This window comes from Glandiceps talaboti, chromosome 2 (genome assembly GCF_964340395.1).
Source record: "Glandiceps talaboti chromosome 2, keGlaTala1.1, whole genome shotgun sequence".
Taxonomy (NCBI): Eukaryota; Metazoa; Hemichordata; class Enteropneusta; family Spengelidae; genus Glandiceps; species Glandiceps talaboti.
Window position 1 is genome coordinate 7,409,949 of NC_135550.1, and position 16,675 is coordinate 7,426,623.

Consider the following 16,675-nt stretch of genomic DNA (forward strand, 5'->3'; position numbering starts at 1 on the left):
CCACAGTGGACGATACTTATAGGAATTAGACTACTATATTGGCGGGAACAATCCGGACTAACTTTGGCCTTAATAGATTACTTATTTATTCAATTTATCATCTAAATGACTTTGTCTTATCTCTATATTGTCGATTCATCGTGCCAAAGGTATTTGAAGGACGTAAGGTTATGTTGCAACCAGTGACAGGCAAGCATTTACAAGCAGAAATTGTTACAAACAGGGAAAATAAACATCTGAATGAATTGGACTAATAACACTTGGCACAGCATGTATTACATTTCAAAGTTTGATCTTTTTGACTACTAACATTTGAAGCATAATTTATCTCTCTTCTTCCCTCCCTTTGGTTTGTTTGTTTGTTTGTTTGTTTGTTTGTTTGTTTGTTTGTTTGTTTGTTTTAACCAGTCTGTATGTGATTTATTACTAGTTATATCTTCTCTAATTGTTTTAGTAGTACTGTATATATGTTTTATTTTTCTGCTAATGCTGCTCCTAACATGCTTGCTATTGTGTGGAGAGGCCATATTAACTATTCTTATCAAATGATGGAATTTAATAGAAGTCTCTGTACTGTGCCAAGTGTTATTAAGCCAATGCATTTGTTTACTCTCCCAGTTTATTTGTATCAAGCTTCACTTGTAAATGCTTGCATGTGGCGTTACCGTAACATCTCGAGAGAAATCTATCCTCAAAATGAAAGCCATCAATTTCGTAGACTGGGTTCTTATGATATGAATTGTCATAAAAATGGAAGTCAAGACAAAAGAATATATGAGGAGTTCGTACACCATTACAACACGAATACATTTAACTGTGGTAGAATTATATGACATGACAAAAGATACACGAGACTTTAGTATGACTTAATAATATGACATTACTCCTATTACCCAAGTTACATATATGATGTTTGCATTGAACTAAAGAATAGCGTTCTTTGTGCAGTACTAAACCCTGTGATATTTTCCTCTCTGCGAATATTCCTATGTGATGTGCATCAATCATCTACGAATTGAAAAATCAATCACACAATATGCTATTTATTACTGTTGTCAAAAGTGACGCTGTTAAAATCTGACAGATTGTTATGGTCTCGTCTGAATCCTATAGGTCTTTCCAGAGAGGAACTACTGGAGTATTCCACCAAACCAAGTTGGGTAATTGCTCGTTGGACCATAGTTATTCTACTTATCGTTGGTTGGGTGGGTATTATAATTGGTGCCATCTATATCATGGTATCTACACCAACGTGCCTTCCATGGTGGGAGACTGCCGTTTTCTACCAAGTTTATCCGCGTTCTTTCAAAGATACCGACGACAATGGAATTGGAGATCTAGCTGGTAAGTTTAATCTCTCTCTCTCTCTCTCTCTCTCTCTCTCTCTCTCTCTCTCTCTCTCTCTCTCTCTCTCTCTCTCTCTCTCTCTCTCTCTCTCTCTCTCTCTCTTCTCTCTCTCTCTCCCTTTCTCTTTCTCTTTCTCTTTCTCTTTCACACGCACACACACACACACGCACACACACACACACACACACACACACACACACACACACACACACGATGTACTATTTTCGAGTCAGCTCATTACCAGGTTTCTTGAAAGTAAAAGCCGTAATTGTATTTTGTTTAAACATAGGTATTGAAGAGAAAATGGACTACATCGAAGACATTGGTGTAAATGCCATCTGGATGAACTCCATCTACAAGTCTCCCCAAGTAGACAATGGTAACGATATTAGCGACTATTATGATATTGATCCTCTTTTTGGCGACGTCAATGAATTTGAGCTTTTGTTGCTGACTTTGAAGCAGAGAGGTAAGTTAAAAGCGAGGTTACAAAGACAACAAGAATGAATGAATGAATGAATGAATGAATGGATGATGATGGTGATGATGATGACGATGATGATGATGATGATGATGATGATGATGATGATGATGATGATGATGATGATGATGATGATGATGATTGGTCGTGTCACACACACACACACACACACACACACACACACACACACACACACACACACACACGTGCTGACATCCATTGATGGGTGGTAAACAAAACATTTCTCCTACTCCCTTGTTAACAATCACGTAGATTGTTCTCTGCGCTGTTGAGATACATCGTTAGCTGGTCATTAGGGGAGAACCATTTGATTTCTGGGGGGGGGGGGGGTATGGAGGAAGTAGGTATGGGAGCAAATTTTTTTCCAGTCAGAGTGACAGCAATTTTTTTTTCTACTGTCCGTCCTGCATCAATTTTTTTTTCAAATGGAGTAGCAGTGCAAATTTTTTTTTTAATTAGTCATTAAGTTTGTAATGCGTTGTTCATACCTATACCACGTCACAATGGTTCACAACTGTACCTCTAAATAACTTGTTCTGTGCAAGTAGAAGAATTAGCAGTTAGTATGAAAGACGTCTGTCTACGTTAAATAACAACTTTAAATTATAGAACAGTTCCAAAATCAACTCTGATCAGTACTAAACCTCAGTTCTCAGGGAAGATATTATTTTTTGTATTTCGTTATATTTGTTGTTCCTCAATTTTCATTGTCAACTTGAGAAAGATTTATTTGTACATCTGTATAAGAGATTTATATTGAAAGAAAAATATATTGATTTTAACACTGGTTTATTGACTCCTGTCTTGTTTTTTAAATTGTCTTAATTTACAGAAGCCAAATAGTCCCCTTCAGATATTGACTGTGTCATTGAGATATTGCAACAAAAATCCTGAAATATGTTTTCTTGGGTCAGAAAAGGAAAGGAAAAGTTTGTGTGCACTTGGGTTTAAAGCAGAGCTATATAGTGCATGCTTTAATGATAAGTGCTGGAAAAAAAACGGGAATTTATACTTGTATCAAAAACATTTGCGCCACCTCAGTCTATGGCGGCGCACTGCCAAAAAATACATGAGAATAAGGTTTCCAAATTTGCTCATTTCTGGTGCATTGTGACAATTTTTTTTTTCACTTCTGTCTGTTATGACAATTTTTTTTCTCAAGCCATTACAGGATCAAAATTTTTTTTTTCTGGTTCACCTGGAAACAAATTTTTTTTCTCAAAATCCTCCATACCCCCCCCCCCCAGAAATCAAATGGTTCTCCCCTTATTATCCCTCGTATCAACGCAGTGAACAGGAGGACACCACGTCTTTGAAACTAAGACGGCTGTACGTATCTTGTGTTGTATCTGTGGTTTTATGGTTAATTTTATAAGACTACAGCATATTAGATGACCTGAAGGGCTGGTGGTTTGTTTAGTACAGTTCCCTTGGAAACAGTCGACGTTATTGAAAAGAGTGTTCTGATTTCAAATTATGACCATTGATACTCAGAGTACGTGCAACTAACTGATATCATAGCGTAACATAACGTAACATAACATAACATAACATAACATAACATAACATAACATAACATAACGTGGTGCATTTAGACATTTTAGGCATAGGATGAAATTAAGAGGATTTATTTTAGAGTCGTCAATGCGACAGACTGGCAAGAGAATAACGTCGTTTTCGCTTTCTGTGTTACAGGTCTGCGAGTTATCCTAGACTTTATACCAAACCATTCCAGTCAACACCATGCATGGTTTAACGAGAGTCGTAAGAGCAAAGACAACGACTACAAATCACATTATATATGGGTTGATGGAATTAAAGGCACCCCACCCAATAACTGGGTATGTATAGGTTTTTATTTTGTTTTAGATATTTTATAGTTCTTGCATTTACAGTTGTTGTATGATCTTGTATGATTCTAAACTTTCTTAGTTTTTTGGTTGCAGCTATGTTACTCCTATGTAATGCCCCATTCACAGACTCTCTGTTTATACAATTTGGAATGTGGTGGCAGTAGCCCTTAAGTACTTTCAGTTTTAGCACTGTGTCAAGTTGTCTTTGCAAATATACCAATCCAGACGGGGAAGGGTGTTCAAAATATTTCACTCTGGCCCTGGTCGCATTCCTCGAAGGTACTAGAACTGGAAAGTGACAAATTTGGGTCTCAAAAAAGTATTTATTGGGCACGTGACTGATACATCGACATTTTTTAAATTTCAGCTCAGTGTATGGGGAGGCAGTGCATGGACGTATGACGATGAACGTGGACAATATTACCTACATCAGTTTTTGAAAGAGCAGCCGGATTTAAATTGGAGAAATAATGATGTCAAGAAAGAATTTGATGTAAGTCGGTGAATGTGAATGTGAATGTGAAGGTGAAGGTGAATGTCATGGTGCTGTTGCTTGTGGTGATGGTGGTGGTGATGATGGTGGTGGTGGTGGTGGTGGTGGTGGTGGTGGTGGTGGTGGTGGTGGTGGTGGTGGTGGTGATGGTGGTGGTGGTGGTGGTGGTGGTGGTGGTGATGGTGGTGGTGGTGGTGGTGGTGGTGGTGGTGATGGTGGTGGTGGTGGTGGTGGTGGTGGTGGTGATGGTGGTGGTGGAGGAGGACAGGCGTAGGTGAGATAGCTGAGATGAATATCGCCCGGAGACTTGTCATAAAAAACGACAGCATGTAAGAAATTGCTAGACTGGGCTAAATAAGACAAGTTCTTAAAGTCCATGACCTTTATATCACACAGAATATTCTCGACTACTGGTTGAAGAAAGGCGTAGATGGTTTCCGTATCAATGCAGTCCAGCACCTCTTGGAAACTGAAGATTACTCACAAGATGAGCTACCCAATCCCGAGTATTCTGGTAACGATCCTGGGGTGAGTGCTTTCTCAAATACTATGTACCCAATATAATACTGTTTTTCAAATCGAACCATTGTCATCTTTTCTCTTGTTTTTTGATAAATTTGATGATTTCATGTGTTGCCGAAGTTGCTTAAATTTCTTTGTCATGAATGATAGCCATAAAACTCGTTTTACTTAATTTGATTTACTGTACAGTACGACTACGACAGTCTACTCCATAATTATACCAAAGAATATGAAGGAGTACATGACATTGTTAGAGGTTGGCGTTCTGGTGAAATGGATTACTATTCAACCACTGGAGCTTATAGGTACGTAATGGTTGGGGGGTGGGAGGTGGACCGTTGTGTGTTTATGTATGTGTGTGTATGTGTGTGTGTGTGTGTGTGTGTGTGTGTGTGTGTGTGTGTGTGTGTGTGTGTGTGTGGATGGGTGGATGGACGGAGGATGAGGGAGGGAGATGGATGTACGGATGGATGGGTGGGTGGGTGGGTGGATGGGTGAATGGATGGATGGGTGGGTGGGTGGATGGATGGATGGATGGATGGATGGATGATTGGATGGATGGATGGATGGATAGATGGATGGGTAGGTAGGTAGTGGATAAATGGGTGGATGGTGACAGTGAAAAGACAATGTGGTCAAATGATGACAGTAGAGAAAGTAGAGATAGTCGGTCAAGAGAACGAATTTCTCTCAATTCTACAGATTTCTGACGTCAGAAGCGTATGACGATTTAGACGTGGTGGCATCATACTATGGCTTGAATGGGCAAGAAACCAACTTTCCTCACAATTTGAATTTCCTGGAAATTATCGACAATGGTAGAATATTCGGATATAAAGTCAAAGAGATGGTGGCAGGATGGCTGGAAAGTATGCCAAGCGGCAAGCACCCTAATTTCCTGGTATGTATGTATGTATGTATGTATGTATGTATGTATGTATGTATGTATGTATGTATGTATGTATGTAATTGTATGCATGTATGTATGCATGTATGTATGTATGTATGTATGTATGTATGTATGTATGTATGTATGTATGTATGTATGTATGTATGTATGTATGTATGTATGTATGTATGTATGTATGTATGTATGTATGACAGAATAATGTATGTATGACATGTTTGCCTGCACCTAATAACACGCTTGAAAATTTCAAGAGTTTGTCGTCGTTCCGATTATTTTAAGCACTCTATTTGCAAAACTGTGATCATGCCAATACCATTGCTCAGCATGACATGCATATATGCCCCACACCGTTATAACAAAACAGTTTTACTGTGGTGGACTTGTGTTTTTAGTAGCCATATGGATTAGGATTGGACATTTATTTTGGAATTTTAATTTACAAAACAATTTTATCATGGCTTCCTAATTGAAAAATAAATGTGAAACAACATATGTCAAGTCCCTGTTTGTAACTCAATAAATGGCAAAAAACTGATAAGTGTGTAAAATGTTTGTTATTGTACGTACAATAACAAAACTTTTTTACTCATGTTTTATCATTTTTTTGCAATTTATTGAGTTACAAACACAGACTTGGTCTATGTTATTTTACATTCATTTTTCAGTAGGAAGCCATGATAAAATTGTTTTATAAATTAAAAAATCCAAAATAAATACCCAATCCTCATCCATATGGCACTTGTAGCAATGTGCCTTTTTATTTTGTCATAGATAAATTAATTTTGACTTATATTGATATCTTTGAATTTCAGTTGGGTAACCACGACAAACCACGTATTGCTTCACATGTTGGCCAAAATCACGCCCGTTCTTGTCACATTTTGTTACTCACTTTGCCGGGCAGTCCAACTATTTACTACGGCGACGAAATAGGAATGGAGGATATCATTGTTACTGAAGACAACTTGCAAGATCCAGCTGCCAAGGGTGACCCTGTGAGTCAGGCTTCTTTACTGAATCACATGTTATCGTTACTAGCTCGTGTTAAAGTGTAGGGATGAAACAAAACTGTTATCTTCAACTTGGTGATTTGTTATCTCAGTGGTAATGGTATACCCAGCATCTTTTACTTGAAACTTATATAAAAATTATTACTGCGGAAAGCCAGCCTTCAGCTAACGTAAGGTAGACACAAACTAAAATTATTGAACAATTGTTCCATGTGGTAGAATACACAAGTGTGTGTGTGGCGGGGGGGGGGGTATAGGATGCCTTTGTTGTGTGGATATAATCACCCTGTAATCATGATAGTGTAAACACCTGAAGTCCACCAAATTGAAAATGTAAACTGGAAGATCATGGAAGTCTATACGGTTTTTCAAAAAAAAAACACTGGTGAAGATTTCATTATCAGAAATTCCACCCTTCTGTGAGTGTACTGACATCAACACCCGGTCCATGTTATTTAATAGCGTATACCAACATGTTGCTACAATAGTTGTAACTGGTGTTTATCTTAGCTGGATGGTAGCTGGCTTTCCACAGTCGTAGATTCTAGAAAGATGGCAATTTTAATTTCATATACGTATATTCAGTGACATCTGTATTAGGAACTGTGTTTTCGTATCTACCCAATTAGTTGAATGTCATCTCAATTACTCACTCTTCCCCGTACATGTGAAACCGCTATCTTGAATTATGATAGGATGTTTTTTTCTCAGAGTAGAACTTGAGATGTTACGAGGTATCAATTGTAGTTATCAACACTAACTTTCTGTTCTTATTGTTGTTGTTTACACAGAGTAAATCGAGAGATGGTGCGAGGTCTCCAATGCAGTGGTCGACAGAAAATCATGCTGGGTTTTCAAACAGTTCTAGTACATGGTTACCCGTGAATCCGAACTATGAAACTGTAAATGTCGAGGTATGCTAATTAATTACACTATTATGGCAATTGAGTAATGGAGGAGGAGGGCATGGGGGTCGTTTTTTTTAAAGAAAGAGTACAATTCGTCGGGTGTAATCTGTTATACATTTGTTTAAAGTGCAATAATTATTTTTGACTAGTTCATCATGTGCAAGCACATGCCGTTTAATAGTATGATTTATCAGCTGCTGGGCATAATCAAATTTACAGAAAATCTATTTGAAACGTTTTTTGTATTTGTGGTATCAAATTGTAACAACTGACACCGAGAACAGGATTAGTCAAATAATAACCGACGAACGTGTAATGTGATTTATTTCAGGCACAAAGTAGTGATGACAAGTCGGTGCTCAGTCTCTTCAAAGCGCTGACGTCATTGCGGAGTGGCGAAGAAAGAGTATTCCCGGTCGGTTCTATTTCCTACATTCTTGTGGACGACGATATATTTTCGTACATCAGAGAGTCAACTCTGTCTGGTTACAATCGGTACCTGGTGACCATCAATTTCGGTGACTCGGCTCGGGAAGACGACTACTTCGAGCAGGAAGAGTCCCTGCCGATAGAGGGCGAAGTCGTGGTTAGTAGTTTGATGGATCGAAATGGGAAGACCGTTCAGTTGAATAAGCTATTCCTCGACCCTGGTGAAGGACTTGTAATCAAAATCTAACCACTGAATGAAATACATTTGATCGATCGCGATGTTACTATAAAATGACATTTCTATGGAGTGAGTTAATATCAATGGATCATCAAAGTCTATGGATCTAATTTGAGTTGGTGTAATTTATAACAGTATCACATATTCATGGTTTCTTCAGAAAAAAATCAACTTATTGGGCACATTTATTGTATGACGTCACTAAGCATTGAAATATAAAGAATGTGTTGAACTAATCAATTGACCTTACGGATTGACCCTAGCGCTGTATACTTAACCATTAATAAAAAAAGTGTCAAGATGACAAATTATTGAATTTACCATGGTAATCCTGTAATCGCTTTTAATCCCCTGTCGAAATGGTGTTTCATTTATACGCAATACGTGAAAACTTTATCATGTGAAGTTGTTTAGGTTAATGGTACGGGATTCAAATTTGGGGTCAGAACGGAACGGCAAATCAAACCTGTGGCATAAAATGTGACCCTCCCCTAGTCCCCTGGTCTAAAGGGTAGTGGTACTTGGGGCTTCAAATCTCAAGATGCTTCACCCCATTTGAAGCCGCAGATTGCCTCTTTGACAAGGGTTTGGGGTGTTACCTTAATGGGTAACGGGTACAGACGCATCTTCGATCAACCCAGTGATCAACAGGTTAACGTGTACATACAATCTGTAAATAGACGACTGAAAACAAACACACACACACACACACACACACACACACACACACACACACACACACACAGCTTTAAATAAGGTTCATTTAAAATAAAATTAAATAAGTGCCACCAGCTTTGTGAGTAAATGCACTACAAACTCATTCCTAATTACCCAGTTTCCATATACCGTAAAGGTCAGAGGTCAAGGTAATAAAATTCCATAAACATTCCTTGTGGTTACGTGTGTAGTGGGGCAATTTTTATGGCTTATGAACCATTTCTCACATTTGGTTGTTTGTCGAATAAACTTCCAATTTACTTTTACCACCCGTCTGTTGTTTTCTGATCTCGGCCTTATAAGTTATGTAATCAGTGCGTTAATCGTGTACGATGCCATCGATGGGTCCTTTGGTCATTGACTTTCTGGCATACGAAGATACAAGAAAATTTTATTATCTCTCGAAGGGAAATTACGGTGACGGGTTCTATACATTAAAACCATATTACAATACAGATACAATATAAAAATGTACACAGGGTTTATGCACACGCATTTGATTGTTTCCCCGAGATATGTATCAGAACATTTCTATCAGAACAAAATGTCGATAATATCGATAATATTGATGTATTTTAATAGCCAACTGTATATGAAAGGGGTAAAATTACACTTGTTTCTATGATCGCGCAAGTCCACCCACCGCGAAATAACAACGCGGTGGGTGGACTTGAGCGATCATAGAAACAAGTGTAATTTTACCCCTTTCTTGGTATACAGTTGGCTATACATCAATATTATCGATATTATCGACATTTTATTGTATTCTGATAGAAATGTTCTGATACATATCTCGGGCAACAATAGACTCTCTCACAGTCGTCGGAGCTTCGCATTACTAAAATTAAAGCTAAACGAATTATTTTATGTACCGACACCATCTACATAGCCGTACTCGAATATCCTTGTACTATCCTTGTAAGCCCGGGCTTCGCGAAAACACGGAGCGTCGCAGTCACACGTCAACGAATGGTTATCTCTACGTAGTCGATGAGGGCGCACAGTACACAGATATTCGGGTATGGTTATGTAGATGGTATCGGTACATACAAAATAATTCGTTTAGCTTTAATTTTAGTAATTTTAGGACTGTGAGAGAGTCAAGGGAAACAAGTGCCTGCGTGTTTATGGCTTTAAAACGAAATACGAACTTTGACCTCTGTAAGTCAGATATGTTGTACATGAAGCTGTACCACAGGCATTTGTTTCCCGAGTTATGGCTCAGAATATTTCTATCAGAATACAATAAAATGACGATAATATCGTTAATATTGACGTATTAAACCAACACTATATGAAAGGGGTAAAATTACACATGTTTCTGTGATCGCGCAGTTTCACTAAATGCGAAGGAAGACACATAAAGTGTCTTCCTTCGCATTTAGTGAAACTGCGCGATCACAGAAACATGTGTAATTTTACCCCTTTCATATAGTGTTGGTTTAATACGTCAATATTAACGATATTATCGTCATTTTAATGTATTCTGATAGAAATATTCTGAGCCATAACTCGGGAAACAAATGCCTGTGAGCTGTACCTAGCGACTTGGAACATATCACAATCATAATAAGTGTGCATGTAGCGCTTAAAATTGTACTTAGAAGTTGTAAAATTGTTTGTTGAGCCATACCGAAGCGACCATACTAAAGTATGGGTGTAGTGTTTTTGAACATGAACATATAGTCATGTTTACAAATAAATGTTACCATTTCGTCTGCAAAATGTGACAAAAGTGCAAGATTTTTATCCCAGAATGCCGTATCAATTTGTCTATTTGAAGATCTTTGAAATCTCGAAATCAGATATTACACCTTTCCAAGTAGTATCGTCTTATGAATATTCAAAATTTGAAATCCGGCGGGATATTGTATTTTTGACGATCTCCGACACACATCACATCACATCACATCACATCACATCACATCACATCACATCACATCGCATCACATCACATCACATCACATCACATCACATCAGAGCACTCTCTCCGTGTTCTTGTTCATTGTCAACTGTGCACATTCAACGAGTATTTTCAAAACGTGTCGGAAGTCAACGTTAACAGTCTCATGTGTTACAAAGTATATAATTGTATTAGAAACAAACAGTAAATTGTATCTAGGCTACCCGGCTGTGTGAGGTCTAATTGATTAATGAGATAGTAATACGAGCTAGGCCATGTTATTACTTGTAATTAAGTGAATGTTGCATGTGTCACTACAAGTGATAAATCACAACTTTTAATGAATTCAACTATAGTGGAAAAGGGTATTTCCAAAACTGTTTATCTCTGAATTAAATTAACTATAGTTCATAAACACTTCCTAAATAAGGAAAAGAATTGAAGTTTACTGTAAACATGTTATTTACTAACCATATTTGTATTACGGAATGAAGCTTTGAATTTGAATAAAATGTGAATGTAGGGTGTATGCGGAAAAGCCAACGGATACGAGTAGAGATCTTGTGGGACAAAGGAGAGCAACACGTCTTTACTTACGGTAACTGATCTGCGTCGTAGTAGGAATACTACGGAGAACTAATTGATTCAATCTAGTCTGAACTGTTGTAAGTGAAGGAAAACGCTGGGAAAACGGATCCAAAGCTCTCGTATTGTTGGTTTAAGCATACATCTTCTTCACCAAAAGTAATGTTTTGAGTGCTTGTGAGTTTATCCACTGAATACGTGTCCTGAGATTCTGGTACCTCTGAGATAGACTGTGTGCGCGTGCGTCTGAGATTACAACTTGAATTTGGTCAATAGCTATCACCACCAAAGACAAGTCGATAACACATGTCTATCGGAAGCTCGTGTAGCGGCAGTAGTAGTACCAGTAAGCGAAGCTTCGGATCATCTGGAATTAGCGATTGCGAAGTGGACGAATTACTGAGATCCATGGACATGAGTTTCTACGAGACACAGCTAGGTATGTTAAAAGTTGTTCGTTTTGAAAACTTGAATCAATGTAACCAAAAATAGAGTTGCCTGGTTCCGATTCTCTATAGTTACAAGAAGAATCCACAGGCACACGTATTTCTGCTTTATATAGATTAAGTAAAATATCAAACGAATCCTGCTATTACAAATGTATCAATATGCGCTCTATACTAGAATATAACTAGTTCAAGAATAGGCAGTGGAGAATCACTATCTATATTTCAAGTCAAAACGTCATATTTAGCCAGTAGACAAGGACAGGGACAATCTAAGAAATATTACTCGACCCTATGGAAGAATCTACGTTGTACTAGCTGTGATAGACTAGTTCCTATACAGTACCATTTATACCTCCACTCACTGGTTTAGTTAGAGGCCACATTGGCATCCTCATAGACTACAGCTGTGCCGATTCAATACAGACTGGACAACCAACACAAGTCGATTGATTGACTAAGCTGCACTGCACTGCTTGAAAGTACAGCTTCTGGCTTAAAAAGAACGTTGTTATTACATTTGTATATTTTGTTTACAGTTTGTACTGTATAAATTATGCAAGTAACGCTTGTGTACTGTAGTTGAGCTGTGCCAATTTGAAACAAGGGAAAGTTTGGAAAGATATTGTTTCGCGCCATTTTCAAGTACTTACTTGGGGCCGAACATGACATTTGATACACGGTAATAAAGCGTGGGCTCGTTTATCAACGTCATCGAAACAATCCGAGCAAAACAAACAGATGCTTCACCTTGTCAATAGCTACCTATTAGACTCAACATTACTCATGTAACTAATATTCGAAGAGATTACAAGTCAACATATGATAACCTGCGTGGTTCTAAAGTTTATGTAGTGCTGACAGTTAGTTTTGCCTACCCGTCATAATCACTATCGATCCCCTCATTCAAGATGTTTCCTGTGACTGTCTCACAACAAAAAGGAAACATGGAAAAGCGGACGGCATTAGGGCATGCATAGACTTTTAGAACTAGGATGAAGTACTTGCATTAACCCAAACTGAAGCAAGTGCATGATAAAAGTGTTGAATATTTTTTTCCTCCAGATTATGCCTCGCCTTTGGCGAAAAGAAACAAGAAAGCACGACTCGACTCGGATTTATCTGTCACAGGTAGTGGTGAACGTGTAACTGGAAGCAGTCCGGATAAACCAACGTCTTGTAGATGCAAGACTAGCTGTATTAATATTCGATGTAGATGCCACAAAGACGGCAAAATGTGTGGTTCTTCCTGTAAATGCACTGATTGTAGGAATCCGATGAATCTATTAGGGGTCATGACCGAGTTTGGTGTTGATGTCGACAAGTGTAAAGAAGACCCCTGTTTGATGCAATTTTTGACGCGGGTAAGAACAGTAAATTTTTCCTCAACGGTCAACTCCGACCTGTGTCATCGAATCGTGTGTAGTTCCTCTAACCCGTCCCCCCCCCCCCCGTGTTGTGTTCTACATCAAGGCACTCAGATTCGTCAGAGTGACTGTCACTATGCACCACAAGTTCTATTTTCTGACATTATGATACATGAGTTCACAATTTGTGTCAAGGATGACAGAATACAACTTACTGATATTCGCAAAGTTTTGATATGTGACACAAGTGTGATGAATTAATACTTAGAACAAATGTTTGCATGTATTACATGTATTCTGAGGTGACAACACTAAGAGTCGATGTCAAATAATGACTAATTACGGGCAGCTGGAGATAGTCTGGATGCCAACATGGTTTCTAACTAAACCACGTCTAGTCAAAGTCCCCCAATCAGCACAAAAAGTTGTTCATCCAATCAGTGAACCCCAATTGTTATGGTGAAGTAAACGGTGTATAATTAACATCCTGAGCTGACAAATATACCATATTTGGACATCACATAACTGTCACAATAAACACTAACTTTATGAGGGACGGTGTTATTGGTTAGAATATAATATTGTGATTGATTAACAAGATGTGGTGCTAAGGATTGTGTGGGTGGCTGTGAATGAGTTTTAAATTGCTTCATTATATGCATCTCAGGACTTCTATAGAGTAACGACTTTGACTGCACTATGAGTGGAGGTGTAAATGGTAACGATACTGTATAGGAACTAGACTGGTAGCTGGAAGAGCAATGGCGTTATCACAATGTTTAGCAACTTTTCATATTTGTCAATATTATTTGCATTAAATTAAGGCAACGACAACACTTCGGTTTATTCATTTATGGTGTTGATGATTTTATCATCCAATCATTTGAGCATTGTAAAATTATGTTAATTGTTTATAAGAATTTATAATTGAAATAAATTGTGGATTCACTTTAGAAGGGAGCAAGCTGAAGGATATAGCTAGGCCTAGACTAGGAGTCATTGTTCTTATTATATTGCTGTCTCATGAATACGTATTAGATTATAAATGCATATTCATGACTACCCGAGTCGGCCCTCAAGAGTCAAGAATATTCAATGTCCATCTAATCCATATTCATGTCTGGGTATGGATGGCTTTGTAAAATATCTTAATATGTCGCTGTATTTTGTCCATTAATTTATATATTTCATTGTCCATGTCAACTAAATCGTTAGATTGAAAGATTCCCCATATATTGTTTGTGCTAAGTTAAACTCTGCGTGGTAGTGTAGGCCAAGAAAAGAAATTGTGTGTTTCTGATAACGCAACCGACCGTACTTTATGTCTCCCCCCCCCCCGACCCTAAACATTTTCTAAACATATTAAAAGAAATGTTTTGTCTACTTGACCTTCGATGTACGTCTATTTTCTTTCCCCAGTCGATGCCTGTACCTATTTCATCAAACTGTCACTGAAGGGGTATTCTGACCGACATTTTGTTTGTTTTTGGGTCGAAGCAATGTTTTTTTTTTTTTTTTTTTTTTTTTTTTTAAAAACAATTACAAAGAGAAAATAAAATAAAATAAAACCCCGACCCTAGTTTCTGAGGCCATGTTTATCGGGAACACACAATTATTGCCTTATAGGACGATTTTTGTCCGTCCACTGAAGTATCACTACTATATTTACTTTGAAAGACGAATTCATTAATATTTCCATGCATTAATCACATTATAAATGTTTACAGGTATCAGATGAAAGTCTTCGGAAACTATTGGATACTGACAAAGAGTTGTATTGCTGCGATACCACTGTAAAGTTACATGAATGTATTCCTGGGTTGATACGTTGCCCTGGTGATGACTGTGACGAAGTCTATGCGTATTCATGGTGTGATTATGTGATGCGTGAGATGAGCAGTGGCGAGAGACGTAATCATTGCAGAAAATGCCGTACCTGTGTTGGTAGATGCGAGAGCCACTGCAACGTGAGTATTGATTGCTAATAGCGCCCTCTCGCGACGAGTGTGAAAACAAAGTAATATTTTTTTCATAACACTGGAGTTATTTCCAAGATTGAAACATGATGATCATAGTGGATGCACAAGTGAGGCATGTAAATGTCGTATGAGCAAATCCTATGAATTGAATCTTTATTTTTCTAGGTTATTTCATTCCTGTAACTATTATTATGGACTTGGCCTAAATGAATACATGAGTATAAATTTGTTCTTTGTTTCGGTAAGAAATGTTTTATTGAAGAGTGGTGAGGAACTATACAACAATTTATGTTCAGTTGCCTTGTCTGATGTGTTATAATCAGCAGTGTTGACAGGCGATACTTGCCACACAGTCTGGCAGTGTTGACAGGCAATGCTTGCCACACAGTCTGGCAGTGTTGACAGGCAATACTTGCTACACTGTCTGGCAGTGTTGACAGGCAATGCTTGACACACAGTCTGAAAGTGTTGACAAGCAATACTTTCTACACTGTCTGGAGGACCATCAGAGTGTATTGGCCAGAGTCAATTTGAAATTTAACATTCTGGATGTTTACCAAAGTAACTACACCCGGCTGTAAAGATGAAGTCTTAGTAATAAATTCATCTGCTTTCTCCTCCAGAAATGTCACCATTGTTGCATGGCCCCATGTGATTGCCACACCAAGCCACCGTATCAAAATGCCGGTGAATCTGACTAAAAAAAGTCTGCTGTCTACACAAGGACCTAAACGACTGCCGCTGCTGTTTTCCTTTAAAATTTTTGTTGAGTTTGGGATTATTGGTTTACACTTATGAAGTTTTGTATCGAGACACCATTCTATAGTCTGCACCTATATTTGTAAAGTTAAAAACCTTCTGTTTTGACACTAAAGTTTTAACCTTGACCTTCATCTTCAAGGTCAAATAATAATTTGTTCAATAACGTAGGAAGTTAATACCGAGAGACACCATTCCAATGGTTGACAGTTGTAGAACTCATATGCGCGTTTTATATATTCGTACATTTAGACATGGTAAACACAGTTTAATACAACACATCTGATAATAATGACTTGATTATGAGGCTTCACCTTTCACAGCTGGCAAAACTATTATATGTTTGAAAAAACCTTACTTGAAACAAGATTTTGTTCCAATCATGTTTTGAAATATGGTGATAATAAATTGTTGTATTAAACTGAGCATGTTATACATGGCTAATATCTCTAGTATGTGTGCGCATATATGGTTGGATTATATAGACGAAAATAACACCCAGGTATTATTTGACATTCATAATCTTTACATACTCCTTCCGGACCATTCCTACGCGGCCGCCACATGATTTCACCCTTTCCAATTTTTTCCTTCTCCTTCTTTAAGTTATTCAGTCTCAAAGAACTTAGAGGGGATACTGATGATCAAGTTATGCAAGTATTACCATATTTAGTCAACCCCTCATAAATTTAAAGTTTTAATATGTG

General features: G+C 37.8%; 2 protein-coding genes across 2 annotated transcripts; both read left to right on the forward strand.

Annotated features, from left to right (window-relative positions):
• Positions 1 to 1,235: 1,235 nt before the first annotated feature.
• On the forward strand, positions 1,236 to 8,221 carry LOC144453832 (amino acid transporter heavy chain SLC3A1-like). The gene is made up of 11 exons (XM_078145198.1): positions 1,236 to 1,344; positions 1,637 to 1,816; positions 3,545 to 3,690; positions 4,070 to 4,195; positions 4,592 to 4,701; positions 4,838 to 4,853; positions 4,907 to 5,022; positions 5,420 to 5,618; positions 6,440 to 6,594; positions 7,431 to 7,551; positions 7,877 to 8,221. The coding sequence occupies exons 1-11, from the start codon at positions 1,236 to 1,238 to the stop codon at positions 8,219 to 8,221; spliced, it is 1,623 nt and encodes a 540-aa protein (XP_078001324.1).
• A 3,188-nt stretch (positions 8,222 to 11,409) lies between these two features.
• Positions 11,410 to 16,363, forward strand: LOC144453478 (uncharacterized). Its single transcript, XM_078144789.1, has 4 exons — positions 11,410 to 11,856; positions 12,929 to 13,227; positions 14,958 to 15,197; positions 15,833 to 16,363. Exons 1-4 carry the CDS (start codon positions 11,724 to 11,726, stop codon positions 15,908 to 15,910), a joined length of 750 nt encoding a protein of 249 aa, XP_078000915.1. The 5' UTR covers positions 11,410 to 11,723; the 3' UTR covers positions 15,911 to 16,363.
• Positions 16,364 to 16,675: the final 312 nt, after the last annotated feature.